Source organism: Sprattus sprattus (assembly GCF_963457725.1).
Source record: "Sprattus sprattus genome assembly, chromosome: 2".
Classification (NCBI taxonomy): Eukaryota; Metazoa; Chordata; class Actinopteri; order Clupeiformes; family Clupeidae; genus Sprattus; species Sprattus sprattus.
In genome coordinates this window covers 61,951,093-61,961,092 of record NC_137921.1, presented here as the reverse complement: position 1 = coordinate 61,961,092, position 10,000 = coordinate 61,951,093, and the positions used below count along the sequence as shown (strand labels likewise).

Here is a 10,000-nt window from a genome sequence, read left to right as displayed (position 1 = left end):
GAGTGCAGAGGTGTCTTAGGTAAAGAGCTTAAGCTCTGGCCTTCCAGTCAGTGTGTGTCGAGCGAGACACACAGAGATGAGCTCAGGTAGTCCTGTCCAATCAATCCCCAGCACTGCACAGGCCAGACGGCAGCAGCCAGCAGGCCACAGAGCCCATCATTAATCTGTCTAATGCCCACGCACTGCTCATCAAATCAGCCAGAGAGAGGGGGAGAGAGAGAGAGAATAAAAGAGAAAGAGTCAGGGAGGGAGGGAGAGTGTCCATCCAGTCAGCCTCTAAGCTGTGCCCTGATTCACGATTTGTGCCTGGCAAATTAAACCACTTTTCTTTTTCTAAAAGCTATGAGTGGGTTTCAGGTGATGTGGCAGGTAGCAGAGGGGCTGGGGGAGGTGGTGGTGGTGGTGGTGGTGGTGGTGGTGGTGACGGGAGGACTTTTTAAATCTAATTTCACTGCTGTTGCCGGTCTCAGCACTATACACACACACAAATCAGGGCCTTAGCCACGCTTATGATGACTTTACTGCAAAAGGAGCCACTGACCAATGTGAGTTTCTGCTTGAACTTGTGGTTATGGTTGACTTATCACTCATATTGGTTGAAAGACATGCTTAAAATGTATTTCTCTAGATGAAAACTAGCTTAACAAAAGGATAGAGACTCCCCTCACAAATGTGTTTCTTTAGTTGTTGCTCTGCGTTCATTGCGTTAAAGAAAACAAAATGGTGTCTTTGTTTAATCATCCACGTAGTTTGCAGGTCTCATATTATTCTGCTGCACTGCTGTTATACTTATAAACCACTTCTAAGTACTTCAGTGACTGAGAGCAGGGCTTTAATGGCACATTCAAACGCTATTTTTCTGCGATGTTTATAAAGGAGAACCTGTTTTATGGCTGAGCTACATTAATGGTCTAAGAATCCACACTGACTGCCTTCTCCAAGGTCACAATGCACCACTTACTGTCCATGTGCATTTAATGCCATAGATGCCCCCTGCCCCCAGCGCACCACTTTATTAAGCTCAGGAAGACAGAGCCTCTCTGGTTGTAAACGTCTCCTGAGATATGAGTTACATACTGACAGCAGCCTGCCATTCAGATAATGCAGCTTGCGTAACAGCCCGGATCAATTTAACAGCAATCCCATGTGAAACCATCGTGTGGGTTTGCTGAGGTCTTCCTCTCAGGGCTTGGTTAAGGCGCAGACCGCAAAAGTTCTGTGGGAAAAGGGCACTGGGCTCTCCTGACTGCAGCCGACCGTGAGGTGAGACATTTGTTTGCACGCCATCGATTAGCGGTAGTTTCCAGCCAACCCCTTCCATTTCCTGTCATGTTAGCGGCGCTCGCACAGGGAGAGCTGGCCCTCCTCCCGGAGATAACGGCTGCGGCTGTTTGCTCAGGGCGGGCGAGGAGCCGATAATGGACGGCTCACGCCAATGGCACAGTGCAGCACTCTTCACGCCTCGCTGCCCAAAGCTCGACGCGACAGATGCAGCGCGAAGGTCAGACCTTTCCACCTCTCTCTCTCTCTCTCTCTTTCTCTCTCTCTCTCTTTCTCTCTCTCTCTCTCTCTCTCTCTGTCTCCCCTCTACCCCTTTCCTTCATGTTGTGACCTGTTGATACTGTGTCTCATCCCCTGCCGTACACAGGGCTAGATCCAGCTAGCCCAAGGCTATAGGTGGGGACGAGGTGTTGATGCAGGGAGTGCCCCTGCCAGTCAGGCTGAGATGCAGTGTGGAGCCGAGGCCTGATTATCCCATCTCTCATTACTGGCAGTCTGGCCAAGCAAGTCCCTGCAAGTGCATGCTTATTTGCTTAACAGCTATCAGACTCAAGCAGAAGAGGAAAAGTCTTTCAAGAGAGGAAGCAAGTGAGAGAAAGAGAGAGAGAGAGAGAGAAAGAGAGAGAGAGAGAGAGAGAGAGAGGCGCAGTGAAAGAAAAAAGACAGCAAAAAAGGGCAGATAGCTGGAGAAAAGCAAGAATGGAGCTATAAAGTGAAACAAAGTCTTGATGTGCTTTTGTGTGTACAGTCAGATAAAACACTGTGGCAAAGACACAATGGAGACATAGACACACACTTACACAAAAACACACACACACGGACACAATCAACACTGATGGGGGCACACATACATTGCAAAAAAAAATCCATACTGTGCAGTCTCAGTGTATTTAACCACCAATACGTCAATGTGCTAACTGGAGCGTGTCAAGGAAAAAACATCATGTTCTTAGTGTGTTGTGTGTGTGTGTGTGTGTGTGTGTGTGTGTGTGTGTGTGTGTGTGTGTGTGTGTGTGTGTGTCTGTATGTGTGTGTGTGTACGTGTGTGTGTGTGTACGTGTGTGTGTGTGTGTGTGTGTGTGTGTGTGTGTGTGTGTGTGTGTGTGTGTGTGTGTGTGTGTGTGTGTGTGTGTGTGTGCACGTGTGTGTGTGTGTACGTGTGTGTGTGTGTGTGTGTGTGTGTGTGTGTGTGTGTGAGAGAGTGAAAGAGAAAGACAGACAGAGGGAGACAGAGAGTTGTTTATCATCTTCAATCACTGTCATCAGAGGAGCCAGTTTTCCCCTGAACATTGTCTGAATGTCTACAGAAAAAATTCTTCTCATTCTTCTCATCTGTTAAAATAAGTTGAACCTCACACTCAATCATGTATGTACTAGGCTAGGAGAGGCACACGGAACTTCCATGTAAACAGCATTCTTATATGGCGGTAGTATAGACTGGATGACCTGTGTCACGCCTTTCAAACAGGCTTTCAGGGACTCATGGCCACTGGATGAGACTACGCATAGGCTAAATATGGTAAATATGTCATCATTTTAAGTGATGTCTGATTCTACTGATCCTAAAAACATATGTTATGTTCATTTATGCTGTATAGGTCAAAGGTCAAAATATAAACAACATAAATTACAATTCACAGTTCACTACACAAACTACTCTAAACTTCTTCCATGGGGGGGGGGGGCACGGTGGCGCAAGCCGATAAAGCCCCTTACTTACGGGCTACAACGACCGAGGGGACACAGGTTCAAGTCTGGCCTAATGTCATTTCCCAATCCTCTCCCCACCTCTTCTCTGCCTCGCTTCCTGTCATATCTTCAACTGTCCTATCTAAATGAAGGCATAAAAAGCCCAAAAATAAATCTTTAAACTTCTTCCATGGGTGTGTGTGTGTGTGTGTGTGTGTGTGTGCTCCGCTGGCGGGTGTGTCATACCTGAGTAGTGCTGCACCAGCTGCTGTAGCGTCTCAAACTGTGCGCGGGTGGTGATGTAGTAGCCGCCACTGTCCAGCTTGCGGATCTTGTAATGCTTCACGTGGTCTCCCTTGACGTCGTCCCAGTCTCGTATGGATAGGGAGAAGGCCCCTGGGGGGGGGGGGTAACACGCAGCCATTGTAGCGCTTAATGTGCTGTAAGTCCTTTAGCATCACATGGCTAAACCATCATACAGTCCTAATAGATAACACAAGCTGTTCTGTGTGTGTTATACTCCTATGTGAAAGGCTAGGGATGTGCTCTGGCTACAATGGTGGCATGGCTGGTAGTGGTGTCGGTGGGTACCTTTGGTCGTTTCACTCTCTCGGATGAGATAGGTGCCTCGAGGGTTTCCAACTGACAGCAGCTGCCTCTCGGCGTCTTTCCGGCCCAGTTTGCCAAAGTACCAGCTGTGGCGAGAGGAGAGCACAGGGCACCACCGTAAGTACATCTCTACAGGACCTGTTTGCCTCTAGGACCCTGAGGCAGCTTGCGGATCTTGTAATGCTTCACGTGGTCTCCCTTGACGTCGTCCCAGTCTCGTATGGATAGGGAGAAGGGCTTACACCTACTTGACAATAAATCTGTTTCTGTTTCTGATTCTGATTCTGTACTGTAGCCGTGGTTACCCCTCATCCATTACATTACATAGGCCACTGGACACAGGCTTCCCTCACTAAATAAGCTTTAGCACCCCAGTTGAAAAACTTCACAGCTTGGATATGGTGAATCCCATTCTAGTGTCTCAATTGGAACTAGTTAAACATTAACATATTAAGTGTACTCAATAACAGCCCCAACACCAAAATTAACATCCAGGACACAGTAAAAACACAACACTTTAAAAACTGCTAAATATCACTGGGTTGAACTAGCACGCGTCTGCCCTCATGACTACTGGTATGCCCAACTAAGGAGCCATCGGCCACAGACCCTGCTCCAGGCACATCAGTTCTGCCATGTGATTCCCAATGGAGCACAAACTGTCCAGAAAAAAAACCTTTTTACTCCATTTCTGTCTTTAAAACTTTTTTCTCTGTCTCACCCTCAATCCATGTCTACTTCTTCAACGTTTTTTCCATGCCTCTAACAGACAAAACATTCTTTTTAAATGTCATACAACATAGCCTTCAACCAAATTCCTGTGGCATCTAGTGTATCTAATAAAAGTCATTTTAACAAGGCCAGATGGGAGGGCTGGGGTGGGGGAGGCTGTCCGCTGTCCACATCTCTGTCTGCTTTCACTGCTAGTTGCAGCCTGACTTTACTCTCCAAAAGAGTCTGAGTGATGAGATCCCTCACACTTCCAAACCAGCGAGCGCTGACGTCAGTCTGGTCCCCATCCTGACACTTTCCCAGACAGATCCATACACAGACAGGCAGACAGAGAGGCAGACAAGACAGGCAGGCAGGCAGACAGACAGAGCGGGCACAGACGTGTCACTCCGCACTGAGGCTGGTGCATGGATGCAGGATGGGGAGGACAAGAGACAGCGGAGGAGGGAGAGGAGGAGGAAAAAGGAGAAGAGAGAGAGGGGGGAGAGGAGGAGGAGGAAATAAGAAAGAGAGAGAGGGGGAAGAGGAGGAGGAAATATGAAAAAGAGAGAGGGGGAAGAGGAGGAGGACATAGAGGAAAGAGAGAGAGAAAGAGAGAGGGGGGAGAGGAGGAGGAAATAGGAAAAAGAGAGAGGGGGAAGAGGAGGAGGAAATAGGAAAAAGAGAGAGAGAGAAGAGGAGGAGGGCATAGGAGAGAGAGAGAGAGTGAGAGAGAGAGAGAGAGAGGAGAGGGTGGGGGGAGGGGAAGAAAAACACTTACTCTTCGGCTTGGATGGAGTCCACCGGGGCCACGTAATTACTGGGAATGTAGCCGGTTCCGCCCGTCGTGAGAGAGCGCGCGTCCCACCAGTCCCCTTCCCTGAGGGAGAGACAGATGGAGAGAGAGAAACAAATCATTCATGATAGGCAGAGGAAAGTGTGAAAGGTAGACGCTGTACAATCATAGCAAAGGATAAAACACTGCATACAAAACCACTGCACTACTGACGTATGGACGACTGAGATAAATAATACAATATAAAATCATGACTTTATCCTGTTCTGTTGGAGCCGAATTACTGTAGAAGTGTGTGTGTGTGTGTGTGTGTGTGTGTGTGTGTGTGTGTGTGTGTGTGTGTGTGTGTGTGTGTGTGTAAGGGTGTATGTATGGGGCAGCCGTGGCCTACTGGTTAGGGTTTCGGGCTGGTAACTGGAGGTTCGATCCCCGACCAGTAGGAAAAATGTGGGCGGGGGAAGAGGTAGAGCACTGCTCTCCCATGCCCACATCCACTGCTGAGGTGCCCTTGAGCAAGGCACCTAACCCCAATCACTGCTCCCCGGGTGCCGCTGAAGGCAGCTCACTGCTCTGGGTTAGTGTGCTTCACTGTGTGCTTCACTGTGTGTATCACTACCCTGGATTGGTAAAATGCAGAGATAAAATTCAGAGTGTGTGTGTGTCACTATCTCTGCCGTAAACAGTCACTAGTCACTAGGGCCAATTTCCATTTCATTCCAGTAGGTTGTGTGTGTGTGACACAGCTTGCTCATCCATATATCCAGTCTGTTAATGTACAGAGCAAAGAGAGAGAGAGAAAAGGGGAGATAGAGAGAGAATTAAAGGGCAAGAGAAAGAGTAAGTGAGAAAGAGAGAGAGGGAGAGAGACAGATACAGAGAAAGAGAGAGAGAGAAGAGACCTCCAAACAACCTCTCGCCCTCAGGCTGACACGAAGCTATTACAGTCGCAGGACTGTTTCTTCTCGCTCCCTCTATCTCTTTCTCTCTCATTCCTTCACCTCCGGCTGGGCTCCCTGTCTCCATCCCCCTTTCACATGATGACTGTGTTCAGTGTCTCCTCTCACTCCAGCAGACAAACACCCACACAGGGGCTGAACACGTCTGCTTAACACACAGCAACATAAACACACACACACACTCACACTGATGCTCAAACGCATACATACACAGATGGGCAGACCCAAACACATTTACATACATTCACACAGACACATTCACACACACACTGAACAACATGACCTGTACACCACACACACACACATACACACACACACACACACACACACACACACACACACACACCCCCCACACACACCCCCACACCCCCCACACACAAACCCACACCCACACACTCAAAAGCGAAAGGGAGAGAGGGAGAGAGGAGAGAGGGAGGGAGAGAGGGAGAGAGGGAGAGAGAGAGGGGAGGGAGGGAGGGGAGGAGGGAAGGGAAGAAATGAGGGAATAAAGAGCTGTTGGGGGTCTTTCTCCAGCACAAAGGAGAGCCTGCACCAGGGGAAGTGTGCCTGCAGGCCACATCAGAGGCACTGGCCACTCCGATGTGCTTTTGTTTGGAGAGGAGAGACCGGCAGCCCTCCGGAGAATTACCAGCGTGGAGGAGGGAGAAAAGCATGCTGGGAGAACCCCGGCTAAGGCCCTCCATCCTTCCCTCCCTCCCTTCCTCTCTCTCTCTCCCTCCCTCCCTCCCTCTCTCTCTCCCTCTCTCTTTCTCTCTCTCCCTCCCTCCCTCCCCTCCCTTCCTCTCTCTCTATCTTTCTCTCTCTCCCTCCCTCCCTCCCTTCCTCTCTCTCTTTCTCTCTCTCCTCCTCCCTCCCTCTCTCTCTCCCTCTCTCTGTCTCTTTCTCCCGTGAGAGAGGGGTGAGACAGGGGAGGGGCCCATGTCAGTCACTGCCATGCTTTTGTCTCCAGGAAACCTTTTAAAACCAAACCATGAGGGTGGAGAAAAAAAACAAAACAACATAAAAACAAAAGCTCCAAGTGAGTCTAGTAAACAACCCCCCCCCCCCCCCCCCCCCCCCTCTAAAATAATGCAAAACATGTCCTCCCCTGAGAAAGGCCATCTCTGATGTGGGGAAGGGTATGCTTGGAATTCCAAACGCACAAAATAACAAGAGCTCACCAATCACAATTCAGTGATGGGCTCATCTGAGGGAAAATGCAGTATTTCAGTCCCGAGGATATGAACATCACTCAAAAGAAAAAGCTAACTGACATGATGGAGAACAAAAGAAGACGAGTTGAACCAGAGAACAATACAGCAGGTGACTACATCTCATTTACTGACACAGAAGACCATGCCATGGAGTACTGGACATTTCCCCCATTTGCTATGGGAAGTAAACACTGGAGAGAGTGTGGTCGTATTATCCTTTTCTCTCTATGTTTATTAAAAGACTAAGCCTTTTCCATTAAGATGAGCTTTGTGTCTTTGAAATACCATCACAGCACAGCCCTTAGTCACGCCAACCCCATAAACACACACACACACACACACACACACACACACACACACACACCCCACCCATGGCCGCTCATGTGACCAACCAGTCCAGGCATCTGCCGTTTAGCGTCTGCCAATCTCCAGCAGAGGGCTTAGCCGGGCTGAAGCATGTCATCTCTGTAGTAGTCAGCAGGGGGCAGCGGAGAGCTCCTATCTCGGCCTTCAGTGCCAGAGCAGGCAGGCAGGCAGGGGGGGAGTGGGGGCGGGCGTGCGACATAAGGCCGGGACACGAGGCTCCACAGCCCGGCCGGCTCGCTGTGGTCTCCATCCTCCAGTCCAGACAGAAGGATGAGCAATGACCCATGAGGTCGGGCAGGAAAAGCCCTGCTGAGGGGGACAGGCGGGGCAGGAGTGGGCTGGGCGGTTTGGAGGGGGGAGAGAATGTCAGGGACACGGCCTCGAAGATAAACCACATGGGCTTCAGCCAGCCGAGGCGGCTGCGGTGTGCTCAAATCTATCCAGCGCTTATCAGCTCCCCTCATGTCAAAACAGGCTCCTCTCCACTGACAGACCTGTTAGAAGGGTGGGCCAGAGCGGGGGGGTTGGAGGGGGCAGCCCGGTGGCTGCATGTGGGCATTGGGAGTGTGGCTGCTGTGGGCAGGGGTGCCTGTGGGACTCTGAGGCCGAGCGAGGGAGAGAAGTCTGGAGCGCTAGGCCCGCCCTGCGTGCTTCATTTAACGCCGTCTCCGACCCAATGTGCTGACTGAAGGGGAATAAGGCACACCCGAGGCGGCGGCAGGTACAGGAAACGGAATCGCTTCACTTCCTGTCACAGTTGAAAGTGAAGGCTCGTACGGGCAGACTCAAGAACAGCACAGGACCGTACCATTCCAGCACAGAAGGAGGGGGGGGGGAGAGGACAGGGAAGATGGGAGTGAGCCAAAATCCACGTCTCAAGAACTGAAACACCCAGGCTCACATACACAGCCTGTATGCAGCTCTGCTCTGCGATATGAGACACATTTAACACACACCTGATTGATTAGAGTTGATAAAGACATACAGTACCAGTCAAAAGTTTTGGACACACCTTAAATTATTTTGAGAAATGTTTTCTTTACTTTTATTATTTTCTACATTGTTGATTAATACTGAAGACATTTAAACTAAGAAACAAAACATATAGAATGATGCACTAAACAAAAAAAGTGTTATCTACCATGTAGAAAATAATAAAAGTAAAGAAAAAACGTGTCCAAACTTTTACTGGTATTGTAAATGTTCTGTAATCCCTGGCAGAGGAGAAACACTTAGCCAATAAGGTGTCATTGCAATACTTACGTGCTGTTGATGATCTGGAATTTCTCTCCTTTCCTGAAGCTCAGGTCATCCTCGGTGCGCGCCTCATAGTCGTACAACGCCACAAAGAGAGTGACACCTGTCATAGAAGAGAGGAAAAGAGAGAAAAAGAGAGAGAAAGAGAGAAGAAGAGAGGAAAAAGAGAGCCAGAACGAGAGGAAAATAAATTATGAGTGGCGGGTGTAGAGAATGAGGTAGGAAAAGAGACAGGAGAGGGAGTGATGGAGTGAGATGGAGAAAGAAGGAGAGAGAGAGAGAAGGATAGAAAGAGAGAGAGAGAGAGAGAGAGAGAGAGAGAGAGAGAGAGAGAGAGAGAGAGAGAGAGAGAGAGAGAGAGAAAGATCAGCATCAGCACTGAGGCGATTACCAACAAATTAACTTCAAACTTCAGGCACTTTGTGGAGGAACTGAATGTGCACGGTAAGCTGGCATGGAAAAAACAACAGATTCTTTTTACTCCACACCATACAATTTAGCCTGCTGGTTAGATGCCTGGAACATAGCCTTGATGCTAAGCATACCCCATGCCAGCCAGCAGCCCAGCAGGGCTGTGTGTGATGGGGGATGGTGCGTCAGGGCCCCTAAATCATGTCTCCCATCTAGGCAAAGGGAAAACAGACCTTTAAAAGCTTATTGTTCCCATGAGGGACTGTGGTCTGGTGCACTACCAGACCCTTCGGCGGGTTCAAATTAAAAGAGCACTCACACATTTGGAGTCCCTTGGTCTACTGTTTGTCTATGGTGATGTGACTTAAGGCTTTAACAGCACTCCTGACTGACCAGCGGGCAAGGACACGGTGCCACCTTCTTCTGACTCACAGGGATGCTAATGCTAACATTCAAATTAGCCTCTGACAGCCATCCACCTAGTGATGAAGATATGCAGACAGATCACATTTTCCAAAACATGATTCCGAGGTTGGACCTCAAGTCAGCCATCGAAAAGTGGAGCAAGGGCGAATGTGTAATAAGTGTTTGCGTGCATGCAAAATGCATGGGTGTGTGTGTGTGTGTGTGTGTTTGTGTGAGTGCTCACTAAAGAGAAGGCTGAAGAAGGCCAGTGTGTGATTTTCCTCTCCTTCATCTGTGAGCTCCAT

General features: G+C 49.2%; 1 protein-coding gene across 3 annotated transcripts in view; it reads right to left on the bottom strand.

Moving 5' to 3' along the window:
• fynb (FYN proto-oncogene, Src family tyrosine kinase b) overlaps positions 1-10,000 on the bottom strand; it is a 50,434-nt gene that overhangs the window by 7,103 nt on the left and 33,331 nt on the right. For all 3 annotated transcript variants that reach the window (XM_080832231.1, XM_080832229.1, XM_080832230.1), the window contains 4 exons: positions 8,886-8,982; positions 5,072-5,170; positions 3,562-3,665; positions 3,217-3,366 (listed from right to left, as the gene is read on the bottom strand). In XM_080832231.1, coding sequence (XP_080688357.1) covers positions 3,217-3,366; positions 3,562-3,665; positions 5,072-5,170; positions 8,886-8,982 — 450 coding nt within the window. The remainder of the gene's footprint in view (positions 1-3,216; positions 3,367-3,561; positions 3,666-5,071; positions 5,171-8,885; positions 8,983-10,000) is intronic.